The 24495-nt window shown below is 36.3% G+C and overlaps 1 protein-coding gene across 1 annotated transcript in view; it reads left to right on the top strand.

Moving 5' to 3' along the window:
* The window catches only part of ADARB2 (adenosine deaminase RNA specific B2 (inactive)), a 210587-nt gene that overhangs the window by 132806 nt on the left and 53286 nt on the right, over positions 1–24495 (top strand). The window contains exons 5-6 of the mRNA XM_031940240.1: positions 12435–12603; positions 20351–20502. Of these exons, the coding sequence (XP_031796100.1) occupies positions 12435–12603; positions 20351–20502 (321 nt within the window). The remainder of the gene's footprint in view (positions 1–12434; positions 12604–20350; positions 20503–24495) is intronic.

Raw genomic sequence — 24495 nt, 5'->3', positions numbered from 1 at the left:
ATTACCATTTGAAAAGTGATTTAAATATTTAATTTCATTTAATTCTCACCACAGTCTTGTGAAATGGTTACTATTATTATCCCTCTGACAAATGAGGAAACTGAGACTAAGAAAGACTTATCCATAGCCATAAACTAGTTAAGTATCTGTGGCAGAATGCCAATTTAGGTCTTACTGCATCCAAGTCCAGATCCCTAAATACTACACCACTTAGCTGTTATTAATAGAGTTCTACTCACAGTAGGTACTTGATGAGTGCTTGCTGAAACTCTGGGTATTGACAATTGTTAGTAACAATAGGACACTTAGGAGAAAATTCCTAAAAACGTAACAGGTACAGAACCTGGAAAGGAAATAGGTAAATCCACAGCAGAAATTTTTAAAAGATAGAAAAATACCCAGATTACAACTGTTTTCCATGATACTTCAAAAGGCAAAGTACCTAAATTTTTGTTAAACCTATATGAAATTTTTATCTGTAGAATTATAATTAAGTTCATAATTTTACAAGTACCTATATATTGGAATTGGGTCATATTACTGGAACAACTAATACCAAAATGCTCTCATTCTCTTCTTTATTTCAAGGAGGTTTTTAGTGGGATGTTTACACAAAATATTGTAAAAACTGGAGGGGCACCCCGTATTTATCATAGTCCTGAATTTGGGAAATAAGTGTGGCTTAATCCATATTCTTCATGATACATTTATGCCTTGTGCATTAATTTAACTTTTAACTTGTCTGTGGTTTTTCTATATCTAGATTCAATTATATATCACTTTGTAGAATTCTAGATTAGAGGAAGGGGTAAAACCTGTTATTTTATCAGTATGGTACGGAAACTCTATTCACTCATGTGTGCTCTCTCTTTGGCAGAAATAATTTGTGTGTTACCCTCATTGATACCTCAAACCCAAATCTGATTTCTTTTTTTTTTTTTTCTATTATATTATTTTTTTTTTATTTAATAGCCTTTAATTTACAGGATATATACATGGGTAACTTTACAGCATTAACAATTGCCAAACCTCTTGTTCCAATTTTTCACCTCTTACCCCCCCCCACCCCCTCCCCTAGATGGCAGGATGACCAGTAGATGTTAAATATATTAAAATATAACTTAGATACACAATAAGTATACATGACCAAAACATTATTTTGCTGTACAAAAAGAATCAGACTCTGAATTATTGTACAATTAGCTTGTGAAGGAAATCAAAGATGCAGGTGTGCATAGATATAGGGACTGGGAATTCAATGTAATGGTTTTTAGTCATCTCCCAGAGTTCTTTTTCTGGGTATAGCTAGTTCAGTTCATTACTGCTCCATTAGAAATGATTTGGTTGATCTCGTTGCTGAGGATGGCCTGATCCATCAGAACTGGTCATCATCTAGTATTGTTGTTGAAGTATATAATGATCTCCTGGTCCTGCTCATTTCACTCAGCATCAGTTCGTGTAAGTCTCTCCAGGCCTTTCTGAAATCATCCTGTTGGTCATTTCTTACAGAACAGTAATATTCCATAATTTTCATATACCACAATTTATTCAGCCATTCTCCAACTGATGGACATCCATTCAGTTTCCAGTTTCTAGCCACTACAAAAAGGGCTGCCAAACATTCGTGCACATACAGGTCCCTTTCCCTTCTTTATAATCTCTTTGGGATATAATCCCAGTAGTAACACTGCTGGATCAAAGGGTATGCACAGTTTGATAACTTTTTGAGCATAGTTCCAAACTACTCTCCAAAATGGTTGGATTCGTTCACAACTCCACCAACAATGAATCAATGTCCCAGTTTTCCCACATCCCCTCCAACAATCATCATTATTTTTTCCTGTCATCTTAGCCAATCTGACAGGTGTGTAGTGGTATCTTAGAGTTGTCTTAATTTGCATTTCTCTGATTAATAATGACTTGGAGCATCTTTTCATATGACTAGAAATAGTTTCAATTTCTTCATCTGAGAATTGTCTGTTCATATCCTTTGACCATTTTTCAATTGGAGAATGGCTTGATTTTTTATAAATTAGAGTTAATTCTCTATATATTTTGGAAATGAGGCCTTTATCAGAACCTTTGACTGTAAAAATATTTCCAAATCTGATTTCTATGAACCTACCACTAATGTTACTCTGTATTATATACCTAAATATATTGTGCTTTTGTAGATGTGTGAATGTGTCCATTCTTTATAAAAGATCTCACTAAAGAGACAAAGATTGTATTTGGATCAGCATCGCATAACCACTATATAATTAAGGTCTGATTTGCCATTTTAATAAAGTGCTATAATCATCTGATTCTTACTGGTGTGTCCTGTTGAAAAGCAATGATATGAAGTTGCTGGCATAGAGTGTGTCTAACTTAAATCATTGCTATTCAATCTTGATTTTCAAGGGAATTCATCCTTGAAAATGTTTAAAGAATTAGGCATAAATACAAGGAAGAATGGAAAGCTTTTTCTTTCTTCTGAGTTTTAGAATAGGGATTTTTAACCTTTCTTGTAGCATGGACCTTATTGACTGTCTGGTAAAACTGATGGACCCCTTCTCAGAATAAGAATAAAAATAAGAAGGAAATGCTGAGGGTTTTTTTTTGGTAGAAGCTAGTGAGAATAAAAAAAGATACCTCTCCCAAACCTCACCACATTCCTAGTTAATAACTGTTGTTTTAGAGAAACTTTGAAAACCATGATTGATTAATCCATTTCTATCTTTCTGCTTTGACTTTACATCTGACTTCTGTTTCCTTCAACTCAATGAAAAAAAAAAAACCCTTTCTGTGAGGAACACCACAGAACTAGGCTTTCCAAATTCCCCCAGTCCCATTTAAACATCACTATATCGACCTTATCTTGCTTTAAAATTCCTATAGCTGCCATGTTTTCTCATTCTCTCTCAGAAATCAGCAACGTACATCCACATTGCTCAATAGAAATTCCTTTTCTTTACTCATGTCAGAAGGCCTCATTTTCAAAATTAAACAAACCATTCTTATTCATCAAAAGCTATTTAGCAGACACTCAATCAACTGTATTTTATTTTTATATTATTCATTATTGTGCTTCATTTGGTCCTTCACAGCCAGAGTAATACAAGAGTCAAAGAAACATTTAGAGTTTTCCTTGAAGGAAATCTGCTATTGCTGTTAGTTTGGCAAGGGTTACAGACTTTGTCCTTTAATTTCAATGGTATAGAGAAATATTGGAGGAGGAAATTCCCTCTGTCAATTCAGGCCAGCACTTTTTCTGCCACTTATTGTCTTAAGGAGATGCCTAAAACACAAGTTAAATGACTTGCATAGGGTCACACAGCTAGTATTTGTTAGAGACAGGACTTGAACCCCAGTTTTCCTCACTTCAAGGTCAGTTCTCTATCTGCTATGGCACACTGCTTCTAAATCCTTTATTATCTAGAATATTTAAATATTCTAATTAGCAGAATACCACCATGCACTCTTTAATAGTTTGAATAAATCATGATTTTATTTGGCTGGACAGTGAAATAGAATTTGATCACCCTATTTATTCTTAAATTGTGCGGTTCTAATCCAGGATTTTCCATAAATGCATCAGAAAAGATACAACCAACACACTGGAATTCAAGCAGTAGTTTATTTGTAGGACTTATTCAGTTGTTATTCTCCATGTTATGGTCTTCCTTTAGAAGCTGAGAGGTATCATTAGACCACTTGAGTTTCCAATCTCCTACCTTCCATTTTTGCTAAAAGGTTAGCTGATCATATTAAATTTTACATTTGGACCTGGGAAAAGAGGAGGGGAAGGAGAGGGTAACATCTTTCAGTTTAGCCTTCTCTTTATACAGATATAGAAATTAAGACCCAGAAAGATCACATAAGAGGCCAAGGAAAGATACGACTCTTTCATTCCAAATCTATTAACACTCTTTCCATGTTGCTATTATTTTTCTGATCATACATATCCTCAATACAGTCTCTCATGACACTTTTGGCACACAAAAAGTTGTTACTATATATATCAAGATAGAAAATCAATGTTTGTGGAAATAGAATAAAAACATTTTAGATGAAAATATTTTAGACTATTTGATGGTTCAGACATTTCATAATCTTACATTTTATCAGGAATTTCATTACAAACATCAATTATCATAGTACTGGAAATATGGAGGATGGTCTTGTTAATAGAATCCCGGCTCATAGTTTATTTATATACTTATTCATTGATATTATTCACTAACAATACTATATTAATCACAGAATTGGGCCATGGGAGAAAAGCCAGTAGTAAATTTAAATCCCATTCCTTCTTCCACAAAGGTGTTAAACTTTGAAAATCAGTTTATATATTTCTTTTTTTTCTGTTCATAATACCATCATTCTTTCATGAACTTAGGCTAGGAAAAGAAAAAGTTATTTTTGAACCCTCCTTTCATCCTCACCTTCTATTTCCAAATCACCAAATTCACTCAAAGATTCCTTCTTCTTTTACTTCATACTTTCCTGTCAATCTATCCCTGCCAATACCACTTAATTCAGGGTCATATCATCTTATACTTAGATTACTAAACCAGAAACCCATTTCCTTGAATCCACTATCTTTCTCAATTAATCCTGCCCATTATTAATCAAATAATACCCAAACTCAGACTGACATTTTAAGTATCAACACAATGGTACAGAAGAAAGAATGTTGGATTGATAGTCGATGTATTTGGATCCTAGATCTGTTCTTTATTAATTATGTGACCTTGAGCAAATCACAATTACTTTGGATTTTAGTTTCTTCAGCTGTTAAATGGGGACATTGGAATAAATGACCTTAAAAGTTTATAAGCCTTTTCTTATATAAGCCTTTTCTCCTATTATGGATTTACTAAATAATTTGATATATTCAAATTAGCCAATTTACCATCAAGTTAGCATACCTTATAGTTTTCTACTTTTAAGAATTTTTTCATCCTTTCCTTCTGCCCAGAATACCTCCTTTTCAATTTCAACTCTATCACCTTGGACAAATCCCCCAATCTCCAACTAGTTTGTCCCATGTAAAATTATTCTTAGCTATAGATCTTGTAAAATTATTCTTAGCTATAGATCTTATAAAATACATGGCTATTTAATTTCCCAATTTAAAATACACTTATGAAATTTAGATACTTAATACTGGTACATTTTCAAGAAAAATATTCCATTGTTCTCAGATCCTAACCTCACTATAAGCCATTTTCTGCAAAGTTCTTTCAGGGTGAAAATAGCTTCTTCATTATTTGTTTCTGAAGAACCAGTATTTTGTTTGATCAGCTGCCCCCTTGCAACAATGCCATGGCTCCCCAGTCCCCCAATATGAGTCAATTGAGGTAAGCAGCTGACTTCACCCTCAGTCCTTAAAGAGCAGGCTCTGTTTGTAAATGATTATCAGTTCAGCCTATTGAACTCTTCTTATCTAAAGAGCCATGGGCTCCACATGACTGGTGGGAAATAAAACTTTGTCAAATAGATGTCTAAATTAAATCAACCTGAGTAGAGTTTTGGTCAAGAAGCCACATTTGGGGGGAACTAAGCCAGGTTTTCACCTGTTTCTAAAAGCTCCCTTTTTGCTCTACTTAAGAAAATATAGGGTTCAAGATGAGGAAAAGGAGGAGGGGGTGAATTGAGTCCTATTTATTTTGTTTTTCTTTTAAGTCAAAATTAACAACTAAAAGTGTTCAGGTGGGACACATTAAGTTGTCTGGGTCAGTCTCCAATTCAATCCCATATCTGATCATTTCTTTGGACTTCAGTTTCTTTGTTTATAAAATGTAGTAAGAAATAGATCCAATAATTTACTTCCATTAAGCTAATATTTCCTAGTTGATACTTTATTTAAGGTACTGTTCTAGGCTCTGGGAATACATGGACAAAAATATTTCCTGTCTTCATGTAGTTTCCATTCTACAAGGGATAGGAGTAGGAGATGGGAGAGGGGCTAATAAAGCATATGTACTTGTGAGAATAGAAGGTAATTCAAGGAGAGTGCTTTAAGAGTGGTCATAAAGAAGTGGTCTCTTTGCTGAGAAGGGAGAGAAAGGAAGGGAAGTAAAGGAGGAAGGCAGGAAGGGCGAGGGAAGGGAGGGAGGGAAAGGGGAAGGAAGAGAGAGAGGAGGAAGGGAGAGGGAAGGGAGGAAGGGAGGGAGAGGGGAAGGGAGGGAAGTAAAGGATGAAGGGAGGGAGAGAGGGAAGGAACAAGGGAAGGAGAAGAGGAAGGAAGGGAAAGGAAGGGAAGTAAAGGAGGGAGGAAGGAAGGGGAAGGAGGTAAGGAAGGAAGAGAGGGAGGGAGAAAAAGAAGGCGGGAAGGAGAAATGCAGGGAGGGAGAGAAGAAGAGAGGGAAAGAGGGATGGGGGAAGGGAGGGAGGGAAAGGAAGAAAGAAAGAGGTATTCACTTGGTCAGGCATTATGCTAAACACAAGAAATTCAAACATAAAGTAAAACAGACCTTACTCTCAAAAATTCTCAAGGACACTCTAATACAAATAGGAAAATACAAATAGGTAAATGTTGACAGGGTGTTTAGGTTTGGAGATAATCTCAAGAATGGTGAGTCAAACCATAATGTAACCCATTGACATTGATTTCCAAAATCAAGTGTACAAATGGTATTCATTTGATTACTATACCCAGAGCAAGACATAGAAAGGAGGTGGAGTAGAAGGTCCATTTGGCACAACAGATGGCAAGATGGCTTAGGTGGATAGCTGAATGATATGTGAAGTATGGTTTGGAGTCTGCCTAGATAGAATGACCAATGTAAATTCCTGTTCACTCAGTCCTCAAGCCAGGTCACTCAACCCCAGGGCAATAGTTCTAAAATTGAATGGCTTAAACTTCCTAATATCTGGCATTAGGGTTCTGGAGATCAGGTGCAAAATAGACTAATCCCAGGAGGAAGAAGCAAGACAAAAGCAACAGGGCAGATGGCAAGATGGCACCGTTGAATGACTGTTTTTTTTTTTATGATCATATTTAAATTCCTTTCCAACATGTTTTTAAAATGGTTTTAAATATTCTCACCATGGAAATATGAGTCTCTGAAAAGTTGTATATGGACATCGAATGTGGAGCCAGTATTGCCAAAAAAAAAAAAAAAAAAAAAAAAAAGCTGGAAACTAAATACAAAGTGAACCTTGCTAGCAAAACACGCCAACAGGGAAATGCCTGAAATGTAAATTCATTTTGAATCAGTATTATTTCATTTTTTTTTACTTATATCTCCATTGTCTAGCACTGTGGTTGGCACACAGTAGATCCTTAGCTCTTGTTGAATGATTGATGTACAGATTCCAAATTTGAAGTTTTTGTTTAATAACAAGAAATAATCATTTATCATCAATTAACGTGTTATTCCACTAACTCCTGCTACCCATCTTTTTGTTCAAAGTCCTTCTTGTTCTCCCCATTTTCCTCTTTTCTCCCTCACTATTACTTGACCTCTTCTTCCCTTCTCTCCCATCATTTTTCCTACATTGTTTGACACAAAATGAAAATGGAAAAAAAAATTCAAAATTTTCTTTGTTCACGCATTAGTTTGTGGTCATGTATAAATGCACATATTTGTCTAGAGTGCATGGAGATTTTAATTTTGGAACTAAAGCTCCAGATAGAATGTGACTAGAAGTGATTAACAAATTAAGTATCCACTACAAGCTAAAAACTGTGCTAATCATTGTTAAAAAAAAAAAAAAAAAAAAAAAAAAGGAAACCTTTATTAGGGACCCACTGTGTGCCAGGAACTGATTTACAAAAGTAGTAATTTCATTTGTTCTTCACAACAACCCTGGGAGGGACGTGCTGTTGTTATGCCCATTTTCAATTGAGGAAATTTAGGCAAAGGTTAAGTGACTTGCCTAACGTCACACAACTAGTAAAGATCTGAAACCACATTTGAAGTCACTTCTTGCTCACTCTAGCTCCATTAATCTATCTTACAAAGTGAACCAAATGCCTGAAATGTAAACTCATCCTGCCCTCAAAGAATTTACAACCCATTTGAAAAGAAAAGTCTTGCATATCAAAACAACACTAAGGAAGTGATATCAAATTGTTTGTAATCAAGCACTAAATTATGGAATATGGAATCCACATAACTTCTGGATAACCATACATTCAGCAGGTAGTTATTATTAAATGTTCAACAACAAAGACAGGAGTTTTTCCTGTCCATTTTCCCCTTGCACCTCCCTTTGTTTCAAATAGGAAAGAAAGACTGGCAGCAATACACTGCCTTTGGCAAGAAGCAGACTTGGAAAACAGCAGGAGATCCAAGTATGCCCTACAAAGCTGACCTGGCAGGGAAAAAAAGAGTGCTTTTAAAACAAAATGGGAAGTCATAAGCAGCTAAGAGTATCAAAGACAGGATTATTTCAAGCAATCTATAGCACTTCATTGAATGTCCCTGTAAGCCAAGTACTATATTTGGCCATGCAGAAAGTTTTAGTAGAAAATATATTTCCTGCCTTCAGAGTGCTTATGCTTTAATATATGCTCCAATAGAAAATATAGGAAAATATAAATTTATACGTGAAAACTTAAGGAATGTTTTAACAAAACACAAAGGAAAATTTTATAATTGAATAACCCTGAATTGTATCTGGATACAAAATGAGTAAGATTCTAACTTCTAAAATTATTTTAAAGGAATTGTGGCTAATACTTCTGAAATGTCCTAGTTTTTTTTTTCTATGACTACTTACATGCCTAGTGCTCTGTGCAAATATAATTCCATAGGATGATGACTCTTCTTCAATCCCTTAAGAATCATAGGAACTTTGATCATCTCATTCAAGCTCTTATTTTGCAATTATAGAAACTGAAACCCAGAAAAATGAAGGGAGTTAACAAATGTCATGTAGTAATAGTGGAGTTAGTTAGGTGGTTCAATTGATAGAGCACTGGACCTGGAATCTAAAAACAAAACAAAACAAACAAACAAATAAAAAAAACTAGTTCAAATCTGGCCTGATCATAATCACTATATGCTTTAGTCCACTGGAATAAGAAATGATAAATCACTATAATATCTTTGCCAAGAAAGCCCCATGGGCAGTATTAGTGTTTGTGATCCATGAGGTCATTAAGAATTAGACATAACCAACATAGCTTAATAACTGAACAATGTAGCAGCAGCAGCAGAGTGGTGGTAGTAGTAATAATAGTAATGGTAGTAATAGGAGGAGGAGGAGGAGGAGGAGTGGTGGTGGTAATGGTAGTAGTAGTAACAGTAGTAATGGTGGTGATGGTAATATGGTAATAGGAGGAGGAGGAGGTAGGTGGGAGGAGGAGTAAATTGCTAGGCTGCAATTCAAACCCAAATCATCCAGTACCAACTCCAATATTCTTTCACTATACCCCAGTCTCTAATTCATATCATATTTCATTCTTTTAATTGAAAAATTTTAGAGATCCTTAGGACAAGTATAAACTTTATTGGTCAGTCTATTTAGAAAAATGCCCAAGTGAGTTCTGTTTGGTTATTAAGCTTCCCCAACTTTATTTCTCACTACTCTTCATCCCATTTTATCTCTGCACCATTTAGACCTCTCTCTTATGGATACTAATATTGCCCTGCCTCATTCTCACTCATTCCTTCCATCCTTAATGGTAGTCTTGATTTTGTAGTTTCATCCCTAGTGATTTCACTCAATACTCTACTAAAATCCTTCTCTGCAAAGCATAAAAGTGGCCCTTGAGTTCTTCAAGGTTATAACAAAAGTACAAGCTCTGGAAGGTCCCACCAAGATTAAAAAGACTTCAAATATTTGCATAAGGATGGGCCAAGTGGACCACTGAGGATCCCTTAAAGGAATACACACACAAGTCATGCTCCCATCCTTTCAGGATGTATCCAGGTGCTACAATGGACCAAGAACCTGTGTCATTCATCTCAGCCTTAAGAAACAGCTAGTCTGTTCCTTCCTGGAATTTAAGAAATTGAGAGGAGAATAGAGGGAAAGAGCTCCTATCTACATATGCCAACCCAAATTGCTGGGAAAGGATATTAGGCTCCTTAGAAATGAGCTGTTAAATAAAATGGAAGCCATTATGACCTGCTGCTTATCTTCCATTTGTCCCATAATTCTTAAGAATAAATACACAGTCTAGTGATTTTGAACTAGAAAACCAGTTTCATTTTCATTGTTGATTGTCTGGGACATTATTCAATGTTTTCTTCATGTAAAAAGCAAGTCTCCTGCACTGTGAGATCTGTAGCATAAACGACATTTCTAAAATATGGTTATAAAAGAGGAGAACAGGTAAAGCAGATGTCCCAAGGGAATGTGTATAGCCAGAAGAGTATATAAAACATTTCACCAAGAGAAACTCTGCTCCCAGCTGAGCCTAAGTTTTTAATATTCAAAGCACAGAATTCTCCCACCTGAGGCTATTTGCCTTAATCACATCTCTACTAAGTTTTCACTTTGGATATCTTACTGGATAGGTGTCCTGTAATAAGTGATTATAGCTCTCAATGAAAATTCAAATTGGTCTGCTACTTGGCTACTCATTGATGAGATGTCACTGAGGCCAAATATTTTGGGGAGGTTTTGCTATCCCTTTCCCACATACTCACCTCCCTCCAGTTCCCCTCCCCAAAATCAATCAGTGTAATATCACACTGAATCGGGACATATTTGCCAAAGCATTCAGCAGTAACTCAAGTGGGCTGGTCTTAGACCTTGGATCAATACGGTTTACTCTTCTTCAATACAGAGGTAGATCTTGTCAATGTGATACTCTTTACAAGTACTCTTAGGATACAAATGGGTGTACATATATCATGCCTCCAAGTTCTTTAAAACCACTGAACCTTCTATTCTAAAGATTTAGAGATTTGTTCATGTTTCAGGAAAAACCCCAGTTAAGACAGGTAAATCAGAAAAACAGGCAACTCAAAACTGGATGGAATGCAATATATTATTCTACAACCTGCATATTTTATAAAATTTTGGTCAGAATCTAGTTTACAAACTAGAGAGCTGGAAAGCATTGTGTTCCTCATCTAGCTGATTGCCCAAACTTTGAACTCCGGCTCTGATTCAGAAATACTTTTAAAGGCATGATTTATTTGTCCCTTATGGTTCTGAGGAATCCTATCTTGAAAGGTGAAGTGGGATTACTAATAGGGTTATAAAATATCCTATCTCCTATTGACACTTTGCCTTGAACTTCAGATTATGAGTTTAGTTGAGAATAGACCAAGCCATCTTTGACATGGATCTCAGACAATAACAATCTACCATCCATGGCAAAAAGAGACAGAAGACCATAATGTAAAAGGGAAACCCCCCCCAAAGCAGACACTACAGCAATATCATTTTTCTATCTTTAGTATGGGGGCTTGGACAGAATGAATCATTCTGTGTCTAATGATTTGGGATCATTTCCAGGATTCTAGACCCTTGGACTGAGTTTCAATGGTAGCTATTATCCAGTACTGCCTCTTTCCCTTTATTCCCCTTCCCACCTCCATCATAACCCCAAGCTCAAAATATAGGAGGCCACCTACAGACATCCAGGAAAATGACCAATTGCCCTCAGGAATGAGCCAAACCTAGACTTTTATACTGAAAAAAGGAAATGGCAAGCCACTCCAGTATCTTTGCCAAGAAAACACAAAATGGTGTCCCAAAGAGTCAAATGTGACAAAAACCAGAACAAGATTTTGATAGCTTTGATCTAGATATTCATGCTGAGATTTAAATTCAGTGTGCTTTTTATCTTTGTAACATGAGGACCTTACAAATGAAAACTTATTTTGGATTTTCAGTGACAGGATAACAACAGCCCTATTATAAAGGAAGATAGAAAGGAAGGCCTCCAAAAAGTATCTCCTACAACCCAGAGCCACTTAATCCATCATTGATATTTATTGTTTCCATCACCAACTGATGTAACTGCAAGATTTTTGTAAATAACTTTTGAAACAAAAAGCTGACCTTTTACTTTTGTTGCCTGAATACAGATCCTTTTTCAGTTTGAGAGCACTAAGATAAATTGAGGCTGAAGGAATATGAGTGAGTAGGTTAATACAAATTCACATTTGTGAAGTGCTTAAAAGTTTGCAAAATCTATCATCAACTCTGAAAGATAGAATATATATATATATAATGTGTATACATATATATATATATATATATATATATATACACAAACTATCTTCATATTACAGTCAGAGAAATCAAGAACTGAGCTGAAGTAGGTCATTTCTTTATCACCACAGAGCTAGTAAGCATCAAAGCTAAAATTGAAACCTACCTCTTCATCCTCACATCCAATTCTCCTTCCCCCATACCCAGTTGCTTCCTTTAAGAGCCACCATTCAAAATATGGTGCTACAGGATCCTTCAAAGGCAAGGGTTCCAAAGAGCTCTCCCACAATTTTGAAAGTTCTTCTCTGTGTCTGTTTCCACAGGCTTGGATGTTAGGCATGCTCAGGTAATTGCACTGTCATCGGGCACCAAGTGCATAAATGGAGAATACATCAATGACCAGGGACTCGTGGTCAATGACTGCCACGCTGAGATTGTGGCGAGGAGAGCATTTGTTTACTTCCTCTACTCACAGCTGGAGCTGCACCTCAGGTAAATTGAATGCTCTTGATACCTGAGAAATGCTTTATGGTCTTCCTTGGAACAAATCTGTCCTCTGGACATCTGAACTCACAGTTCCTTTATGACAGTGTTTATATGTCTTAGGTTGATGTGTGCCCTAATACCCAGAGAAAACCAGACGTAATTATTTCACAGAATAGGATCAGGTGGCTTTTTTTTTTTGTTCTGGCAGATTTTCCATCCCTAATGATTAGATGCAAATCATAAAGTTATACATTCTTATTAAGCCTACTGATGACTCTTTGAGCACCAGCTGTATTACCATGCGGGACTGGTGAAAGATTAAAAGACTAGTCATCCTGCTCATTTACTGGCATTTCTTTTCCCTAATAATGACTATCTCCTGACAATGAATTATTTCAGCAGGCAATTTTCAAGCCAGACACACACACACACACACATACACACACACACACACACACACACACACACACACACACACACACACACCCTGCATTCACGCTTCAGTGGTATTTGTCATTAAAATCTTCTCCAAAGGACAAAAGTCATGTTAAGAATACAGCCACCTAGGGATCCAAGCATGGGCAATTAGAGCTCCTTCTCCATAATACTAAAAACACCATCTTAGATAGTAGATGAAATGACTGGAAGTGAGTACCAGACACAGATACTCTTTTAAATTCAATGTTTTATCCCATCATTTCATATACAGTTAACTTACAGTTGAGATATTTCACTGGTTGATTAATCATTCCACCTACAAGGGAGACTAGGAAAATTTATTAAACAAATGGGATCAATTTGCTCTGGATCCAGCTGGACATTGGCAAACAAGCAAGGAATCAAGAGTCTCTTCTTATATATTCCACACCTCCTTCAGTTTAGCTTTAATGGAAATCATTATTTTCACCCCTCTGTTATTAATCTCAGAACTGCCTTATGTTAAAAACAAAAAAACAAAAACCTGCACTACTGTCTCTTGGGAGACAAGAGCTATTACTCTCTCTGAAAAATATAATTGCATCGATCCTGCTTCAAAGCATGTTCAGTTACACTGTTATGTTATTTGGATCAATGTTACCTTCTCCCTGGTAAACTTTCATTTGGACTCTGGAGGGATGCCAAGTCAACATAGATAGATATGCTGGGCTGGACTGAAATTGCAGCCATTTCCAATCAGACTTATGGTTCCATATGGCCTCAGGCTCTGGGAATTCTGAACGGGTCATGAAAGGGTCCCCATACACTGGTCAACTGATTTCTGTCACTGTCAAATACTGAGGAAGATTCATATCTAATAGGGAAGCTAATGTAACAGTAGAAAGGCTGAGGAATATTCCACTCCAATACACTGAAAGAGCTCCACAGAGCAGGCTGGACAGTTTCCTGGGATGGCAGATTACTAGGCTGTTCTTCCAAGGGCTGGAGACCTCCACAGCTGGGTAGATCTATTGGTAGAAAGTTCCCAAAAAGAAAATTAGCCCAATCCCTCATGGCATCCCACAGTACAATGAGGAAGAAAGTTAGGGCAAGCTGGAAAGAAGGGAAAATCACATCTGCATCCTGGATTTGTAAAGCAGATGTCTAAGAACTAAGCCTCTACATTTAGAAACGGGATGAACACCTGCATTTCCCTCTTGGCTTTGAGCAGTTGGATTTATAAAATATCCTTTAAGAGACAGAGGAGAAGGGAAGGGGGGAGGGAGAAAGGAGAGAAATGGAGAGCAGGAGGGAGAGAGAAAGAAAGAGGGAAGGAGGGGGAGAGAGACAGAAAGACTGACAGAGAGACAGGCAGACAGAAAGATACCCACAGAAAGAGAATAAGAATGTTTTAAGAAAAGTAAGAATAAGCACTTCTGATGTACCTCTCAAGTAGGTGCAGAATTATAATGAAATTTGGGGTCACAATAAATAAAAATATTAAAGATCACAAATTTAAAGCTGGAAGAGACCTTAGAGGCCATCAAGTTTAACAATGTTGGACAGATGAAGGAAAACTGATGAGAAAACTGAGGCTCAGAGAGGGGAAGTGATTTGCTCAGAGTTATATTGTGTTTATAGAAGGATTTTAACACACATGCTATATTTTCCCACATAGTTTATATGATTTAAAAAAGAACCATGTATTCTCTGATGGGGGGCAAGATGAGTTCTATAAATTTTAGGGAAATGAGATTAGTGATAATTTATTTTTCATATCAAAATAAAAAGACCAAATACACCCCAAATCAAGAATACTATGAATATCAACTATCTAATGATTGTGACATTGTTTGTTTGAAGTATAAGGTTATATAATCAATATCTGCATAAGAAATCATGATCCTCACTCACAAACGCAAAGAACACCTCATTTTACTTTTACCAGAATTTCAGAGGGAGCAGGACCTGCCTGAGATAAATCTGAGAAGCCGGGCTTCTTGGCAGGAGCCTCCCACTAAGTCCCTAAGTCCTGTCTCCATTTCTCCACCTGGTACTCAGCTCATGGAGCCTCTGTAGCAGCCTCTTCTCCATGGTTTATCCCATTTGCAAAAGTTTTTTCCCCAATTACTCTGAACCCCAAAACACATCTTTTCCTTGTCAGATTCACCTGGAATAATAGAGAACGTTCCCTCACAAATCATGGGATCATAGATTTCATGCTATTTCAATGGAGATCAATGGGCCCAACAAAGTTTATTTTACAAGTGACACAATTAAAACCAGAGAAATTAGGTGACTTGTTGAGAATAAACCAAATACTTAGCATCTGGGGTAATATTTGAACCCAGGTCTTCTTGATTTCAAATTCAGGAATCTGTTCATTTTGCCACACTGTCTTGATACTTACAACTGCTAAACACCAATTCATACAAAGAATGAATCCCCTGAAGCGATCACATGATTTGCAGGCTTGAATCAATTACCATGTATATAATCACAATCTTCAAACAGTGTGAATTTGAATACATGTGAGTCAAGGAGTTTCATTATTGGAACCAGTTGGGACCCTAGCTATAATATAAGAATCAGTTGAAGGTACTAATGCTGTTTAAGAAAAGAAATGACATAGGGGATATGATGAATATTTCTAAGTATCTGACTTATCAAAGAAAAGCACTTCACCTTGTTTAGCTTGACCCCAGAGAGCAAATGTGAAAACAATGGGTAAAAAGCTGCAGAAGGGAATCTTGAATCTAAAACCAAGCAAGTTCCTGAAGGAGTGAGGGGTTTCCACTTTCTGGAGGTTTTCAGAAGGAAGACATCTTGTTAAGTATGATAGGATATCATCATAGATAAATTAATATCGAATGGATTGGAGTTCATGGCTTTTCAAGTTCTTTTCAACATTGACATTCCATGAAATACATAAATCTCCAAACTAGTCCAAAGGGAAAGGTAGATGAGGGAGGTATATCAAATGCTAGGCATAGAGCCAGGAAAATCTGTTTAAATCTTGCCTCAAACACTAATTAGCCAAATTACCCTGGTCAAGTACCTTAACTTCCATCAAACTCAGTTTCCATACCTCATAGGACAATACTGGCACTTAATGGAATAGTGTTTATTAAGAGCTTTGTAAACTTTAAAATACTACATTTAAGTCTTAGCTAGTAAACATTAACTCCTAACTAAAGTTAAATATGAGTTGATGGTAGTTTAAGGTACTAATCCTCCTAAGTGAGTTTCTTAAAGAACAAAAAGCTTTTACAACTCAGAAACTTTTCTGATGAAATTCTATATTCCATCATAGTCACTGACAGACATATTTATTTCTCAGATTACCTTACATGTGCCCACCCTGTCTACTCATATGCTGACTATGAAGATAGGACCTATCACTGGATGCAGCAAGGAACTTTCTTTCTCCATGCTTTTTCACTTTTGCCCCTTCCCCCAGACAGGAAGTTGAATATTAACTGATCCTTATTTACCACTTTAGGTTTATCAAGTCCTTCTTATACATTCATGCTCTCATATGATTCTCACAACATCTTCTTGAAAGGGAGATGGTATAAGTATTGGGGGTAGGGGGAACAAGAAGATAGACCTATGATACAATTGTGAAAAACTCTTTCCACCAATTAAAGTCAGCATCCAATCCTCAGCAATACTGAGGGAACTCAATCTTTTTCCTTCTTCCCCCCCCCCCTCCTGTCTTTTCCTCCCTCTGCCTCTCCATTCTTCTTCACCCCTCTCTCCCTCTTTCCTTCTCCCTCTCTTTCCCTCTCCCTCTCTTTCCTTCTCTCCTTCCCTTCCTCCCTCCCTCTCTCCCTCCACTAAACCATGCTACTTCTCTCCATGGTATTATAATCATCCCTAATTGACAAATGAAAGGGAAGATTGTGGTCAGAAATATGAAACAACGTGTCCAAACATATGCTTATATGCATAGCATATAAGTAGCAGAGCTGAGACTACTAGGAAACCAGAGGTTATTCCTTTACAAAAGCAAATCTCTTGTGGTTAAGAGAAGGAAATCATCATAGGGTCAATTGTAGTATGCTCAAGATAACTTTGTTGCAACAGAAAGCAAAAAGGCCTTCTTCAAGGCAGACATCTATCGCTAAATTTCAATGTATACAATGAAGAGAAACAGTTTCCAGTTGCTTGGATTTGAGATTATGAATTCTCACGATCATTCTTTCACATCTTTAATCATTGGATTTAATCACTGTGCTTTTCTCTATTCAAAAACCTCCTCCTCCTTGGTTCTTCCCCAATATTTTATCCCACCAACTCCACCATATTTTACTGTCAATGGAATCAATCAGACAAATACTTAATGCATTTGAACAACCCATTAGCTTGGGTGAAAACTGAACAAAAAGGAGATAAACCCAAATACAATTTGGAAAATATTCAAAGAAAGTAATTGCTTGACTGTAAACGATTTTGCCCTCACACTATATTATATTCACGTGTCTTGTTTTTCTTGACATGCTGAGCTCTCTAATAATTGGCTTTTACTGATACCATAGGAGCTTAGAAGACTATGCCAAGTAAGTGGACAGGTACTTATATCAGCAAACCATATGGGGTTGGGCTGACAAGCCTTTTTAAATGTAGACAAGACTGTATCCTGAATCCCAGTTGCTCAAATGAAAATATTTCAAAATGTACAGAACAGGGAAATGTTCAATAGGAAAGAATTCTTAAACACTGAGGTATTTCCAAAATAAAAATGGTCTCCAAGCCATTTTCTACTGCTAATCATAGGAGTTTGTGATCAGACTTCATGCTTGCCTCATAGATATGAGGAGAGTCCAGGGCACAAAGAGAAAACTTTTATAACGTACAATCTCTCTTCAGAAAATCCTCACTAATATAAGAAAAAAAGTTTTTTAAAAACTGGATCCATATTTCTCGTGAAAAGTTCAACTACAATTTCTTCATATGTTCCCAGCCCCAACCATACCCAGAGAAAATCAAAAGATTAAAAGATGCACTGATTATTTTCTTCTATAAAATAAAGCTTTTAAGACCATAAATGCTATTGCACTTGAAAACCACATGGTACAGTGAAAAGAGCACTGAGTCTTGGAGTCAGAGGACTTGGGTTCAAACCCAGCCTTTTATATTTACTTCCTATGTGACATTGGATAAATCACCCAACTTCTTTATTCACAAAATGAAAAATTAGACTACATGATCCCTGAAGTGGGATTTATGAGTTATGATTTAAAGGATGATGTAGCTCTGAAATTTAAATATGTATATGTATACAATATGCCTTAATAATTTTCTGGGGAGAAACATTTTATTCCTTAACCAGTGATATACCTCAGATCCCATTTACACAGAATCCATTATCACAATGGCTTTTTGAGGGCAAGAACCATGTCTTATTGAAGCATTATATCCACTCCAGTGCCTACCAAGGCATCCTTTTACTTAATACACATTTAATACACATTGATTGGCTGAATAATGAATAGGTCTCCCTACCTTACTTCTGATTTTTCTTTGTCAAGAACTGTGATTCCATCATTATACAGGGAAGTATCAGTGTTATGAGAAACTCCCTCTAATAATGGAAATCAGCAATTCATCAATAACTTTTAGTTTTAGAGCAAGGTCCTTTATCTTTTAGTGTCATGGTTCCCCGTTGGCAGTCTGATGATGGGCCCCTTCTCAGAATAAGGGTTTTAAGTACATAAGAAAACATATTTAAGATTACAGAGGAAATCAATTACATTGAAATACAGTTTTCAAAAAAAGACATTTTTTAACAAGTTCATAGACCCCCTAGTTAGGAAACCTTATCTTAGAGTGTCAGCTGGAATAGCAAGAGGATATATGACTTGCCTGTGATCACACAACTAATATATGCTTGCCATATGTGCAGGATATGCATATATCCTGACCCCAAGTCTAGTGTCTCTCTATCTTCAATGCCACATCTCTAATGAAATAGTACATGTGGAAAAAAAAACAGCAAATGAAATATTCCATGAAAGTCTCAAACTGGACCCTTCTATCTTTTAAGTCTTCTTACACCTTACTTCCCAGTGTATGCTCTGCAGTACTCATTGATCCTCAAGTAAGCCATACCATCTCCTGACTTTGGGCATTTGCACTTTGGGGCATTTGCATTTTCCAGGCCCAATGCCTGGAATTCTTCCCCTTGTCATCTCTACCTCCTGGCTTCTTTCAAGACCCAACTCAAATCTCACTTCCTATAAAAAAGCTTTCTGATCCTCCTTAATGCTGGTGTCTTCCTTCTATCTGTTATCTCCAGTTAATCATGTGTGTATGTATACAAACATATATATAGAGAGAGATGTATAAATGTATAAATATACAGAGATAGATCAAAAGATAGATGGTAGATCGATAGATGATAGATAGGTGATTGATAGATGATAGATTGATAGTCAGATGATAGATCAGTAGATAATTAGATGATAGATCGATTGATAGATGACAGACAGATAGATATAGATAGATAGGAAGAGAGGTAGGTAGGTAAGTAGACAGACAGATACATCTTGTCTGTACATGGTTGTTTGCATGTTGTCTCTACCATTAGACTGTTTTTGCCTTTCTTTGTATCCCTAATACATAGTGCAGTGCCTGACACATAGTAGGAACTTAATAAATGCTTACTGACTAACTGACAGCTTCCCTCCTATAACTTAAATAGCTTTTGTGAGGTAGAGGCAGTTTTTTCAAGGATAAAAAATCAAATCCATCAAATATCCAAAAGGAAACTGTGTTTTCTTTGAGTCTATATATCCTTGGTCATGGTTGGATGCGGAAAGAAAGGGGAAATCTATATATTAAAGTCCTGAGAGTTACTATTTCTTCCCTGTAGCTCTGCCTGTCAGTTCAGGCTAAGTCTTTAGGATTCCTTTTCTCTTTTCATTATTTAAACTCAATCCCCACTGCCATTAGGCAGAGCCAGTTTTAAAAGCTGTTTATTCTAATCAGGAGCTGTGTAAATACACAGAAAAGTAGCATAGATCTTGGTCAGTGTCTATGGGGAAAACCAAACCATGGAAAGATAAACCCGCCAAGTTAAACTTTACCCCAGGGTGCAGAATGCATTGGCAGCTCTGATCAGCTTGTCTCACTCCAAGCAGCAGGGCTGCTAAATATTTCAGAGGATTTGTCACAAGAGAAAAATATGATTCAGAAGAAAAAAAATCAGGGGGGAGATGGAGTGAGGGGTGGAGAGGGTGGAAAGAAGAGGAAAAAACAGAACCATTTGCCTAGTAGGAATGTTTCTGACTTAGAGCACTCAAAATGACCTGGAACCTCTTTATGATCGTAGCAAACATCGAGAGGACACAGAACGATCCATCTTCATACAATTGAAAGAGGGAGGATATCGGCTGAAAGAGAACATCCTATTTCACCTGTATGTGAACACCTCTCCCTGCGGAGACGCACGCCTCAACTCTCCCTATGAAATCACAACTGACTGTAAGAAACTACTTTTAACACTTCTCCTGCCAAAGAGTGCAAGCACCCCAACCACACACATACCAAAAATCACCATCATTGTAGCCACTTGTCATCATTATCATCATCATCCTCTGTCTCTCTGTCTCACACACACATGTGTGTGTCTGTCTGGTATATACTTCTTTATTAGGACATATTCTACATTCCCAAAAGAGAATTATAGAAGTATTTCATAGACTTTTTGTCTTTTGTTTGCTCAGGAATCATCTTGTAATTGAGACCAAAAAAGGTTTTAGGTAAATATTTAATTAGGAAAAATGTTTATTTATCACTTTTATTTTTGACACCAGAATTATTTTCATGTGTGACACAATTACTAGTGCCATTGAATTCTCCTTGGAGAGCAGTGGAGAGACACAGAGGGTATAGTTCTAGACTTGAAGGAAATAAGAACTGAGTTTGAGTACTGCCTCAGACATTTGCTAACTGAATGATCCCAAGTCATTTAACCTCTCTCTGCATTGATTTCCTCATCTTTAAATGGGAACAATAATAATAGCATTTTCTTATGTCACAAGTGTCTTGTGAGGATCAAATGGATGCTATTTTAAGTGTCTGCAAAACTCACAGTGCTATGTAAATGCTACTATTATTATAACAAAGAAAAACAGGTCATCAAAACCAATTGATTCGCTATATAAGAGCTTACACAACATTTTGCATTTATTCTTCCACCACTCTACAGAGAAGGAGATATATTTCATCTTTTCTTCTGATCAAGTTTGGTTTTTACACTTCAGAGTCTTAACTTTCTTTTGATGTCATATTCACTGCATTTCTAGTCTTTATATATTTTTACTTTTCTCACATCAGAGTTCATCCATTCAAATAGTACATCTTAAGCTTTTGTGAATTAAGTCCATCAAGTTTTAAAAATGTATTGTATTAAATTTTTATTTTTACATTGCCTTTCCAAATTTATCTCCTCTATCCAGCAAGCAACCCCCTTTTAATTCAACAAATTTTTAAGAAGTGCTTACTCTATGTTCATATTCTTTATCTTTAATAATGCATAACTAATTCCATTACAAAAATATTCCACATTTAGCTATTCCCCAACAAGGGGCACCCACTTTGTTTCCATTTTTTGTTACTATAAAAATACTTATACCTCTGTAATTCTTCCCTTAATTTGTCAATTGTAATTGCAACCTTGTATATCCTAATCTCGAACAATATGGATGAAAGTACATGCTGAGTGAGGCAACTAGAGAAATGTTTATTTCCACTAAGGGACTGGAGGAGAAGCAAGTGCAATTTTTGCAAAAATGTCAGAGACTTTTAGGAGACTTGCTTTGGGATGGAGAGAAGGAATCCATTCTCAAGTCATCTCAGTGATATTTCCTCTACGAAAATAATGCTACAGGAACTTACCTGTGTGATCTCATTCAAGTCATTTAATCATTCTAGGCTTCAATTTCCCCCTGTATAAAATGAAGCAGTTGGACTAGATGACTTCTAAGACCCCTTATCGACCTAGATCAATGCTTTTACGTACAACCTATTTGGGGGTGAAGAAGGGTTATCTTCGAACTGGTCAGTATCTACTATCAAAAATGAAATGTGCCATACCAACCACATTCTGTTCTTCCCAGTCATCTTTGTTATCAATGGCACATGTTCCTAAGATGAATATGGAATTGAATATGAAATGAAGTTATATAGAAAGCTATGGTTTTGATATTATTTTTTGTATTGTTTCCCAATAGTTATCAAACCAACTAGAGCAAACTCTCAAAAGTTTGGGGAACAAATGAAAGAACAAAAAAGAATCAGAAGACAAAATGCTTCTTCTTAAGTGTAACATAAACTGTGATTACTAACTTCTAAGAAATATTGAAGCTATTTTAAGTTAACTTTCTTATTATTGAATATATCAATATATCTGCCTAACCAAGACACAGAGATTAGGATTTCCCTGCTCCACCCCACCCCCAAACCCCTGTGAAAATCTATAATAAATTGCATAAAAACATACACACACATATAAATATATATACACATATGTATAATATATAAATATATACATGTGTGTGTGTGTGTGTGTGTGTGTGTGTGTATAAAATGCTGTTTTCCTGGGCAGGGGTCTGTGTTTAGTTTCTAATCCTTACTCCTTCAAGGAACACATTTTATACTCTTGGTACACTAGATACTAATCCCACTAGCATGATAACTTTTTAAAATTCCTATGAATATTTTACTGAAATCACCAACTTTCAGATTGGATTCAAGGATGTTACATACCTATTAATGGTAGCTTATTAGAATTATATAGTTTATTCCTCCATTTTCTCAAGATGTTCATTCCCTTTGAAAATGGAAGCATCAGACTGGGCAAGTAGAAAGAGAAAATAAAATGTTTATCAATCAAGGGACCAATAAGCATTTATTAAATATCTACTGTATGCTATCCAAGGTAGCTAGGTAGCACAATGGACCTGGAGTCGGGAAGACTCCTCTTTCTAAATTAAAATCTGCTCTCTGACACTGACTATCTGTATGGCTCCAGGCAAGTCACTTAATCTTATTTGTCTCAGTTTCCTCATCTGTAAAATGAGCTAAAGAAGGAAATGGCAAACAGCTTTGATATCTTTCCTGAGAAAACCCCAAAAGGATCTTGAGACTTGGAGATGACTGAAGTGACTGAAAAACAACATATGCTAGGGAATGGTTATATAAAGACAAAAGTGAAACAATTCCTTCCCTCAAGGAGCTTACTAGCTAGATGAGGAAACGAGTATATTATAAATCGTACTAAGTGATTTATAAAAGATTTATTAAACCCCTATTACGTGCTAGATACCAACAATCCCTGACTTTAAGGTGATTACAGTCTAATAGGAAGACACTACACAAAAAGGAAGCTGAAAAGTCAAGGCAGTGCCAGAAGGTACCCAGTTGGGGGTCAGGGGCATTGATGGAGTCAAAAATCAAGCAGTCAGTTTTTTCTGAGTAACTGAGAGACTTGATCACACCCTAGATTGGGAAGAAGTATTATAAATTAAAAATAATAGCAATGATAAAAATTTGAAATTTATACAGTATATGTCAGGCACTGTGCTAAGTACTTCACAAAACTCATCCTCAGCCTGGGAAGTAGGTGCTGTTATTATCTCAATTTTTAAGTTAAGGAAAATGATATAAAGTCATTTTGGGGGCAAATGAAGAGATGGCTGTGGTTTAGAGCCTTATATAATAGGAGAATACAAGAAGAGATTTTTGTTCGAACCTCTAGTCAGAGAGGCAGAAGTGACAAGGTTACTGATGAGATATAAGTACCAAAATTGAAATCCTCTCTGTAATGATGAGTTTCTTGATGATAAGCTTGGAAAAGGGGGGTGGGCACAGGGAGGCGGGTGCACAGTGGTCATGATATTGAAGTCAAAACCAAGCATAATGACTGATGGCAAATGAAGGACACATTTACATGTAGATACATTTATGAGTAGATACAAGAGAGATAACACAATGATTTGGGGAAAGGCTCTAAAATCCAAGGTGGTTGCCTAAATCCAATATATTTATCAAGTGCCTGTTATGTGCATAGCATTATGAATGAAAGGAACTGAATGCCTGTCTATGGGTGAAGGGGAGAGGGTTGGGAGGTTGTAGAAAAGAGCCAACAGGCAATATGGAAAAGCTTAAAATAAGCTTCTTTTAAAAAGAAATGCAAAGTGTATGAAAGAATTTCTTGGCTTAGATGAGCAGAAAATGCAATGTAAAGCTTAATGAACTCTTGGAGAAAAAGTAGAAAAGTGAAGCACTTTTTGTAAATATACATGACCTACGTCTACATGATATAAAAAAGCCATTTTTAAAAACTGCAAAATGTGGTCACTTATCCAGCTACTTGAAAATGGCTTTCATTTTCATCCTTACTTTTTGCCACTATAAAAATACAATCTAAGACTTCTGACTCTGGAAGAGTAAAAGTCTTTCAAGTGTATTCAG

This window comes from Sarcophilus harrisii, chromosome 5 (genome assembly GCF_902635505.1).
Source record: "Sarcophilus harrisii chromosome 5, mSarHar1.11, whole genome shotgun sequence".
NCBI classification, from domain to species: domain Eukaryota; kingdom Metazoa; phylum Chordata; class Mammalia; order Dasyuromorphia; family Dasyuridae; genus Sarcophilus; species Sarcophilus harrisii.
Note: the sequence above shows the minus strand (reverse complement) of the source record. Positions and strands in the feature narration are given on the sequence as shown.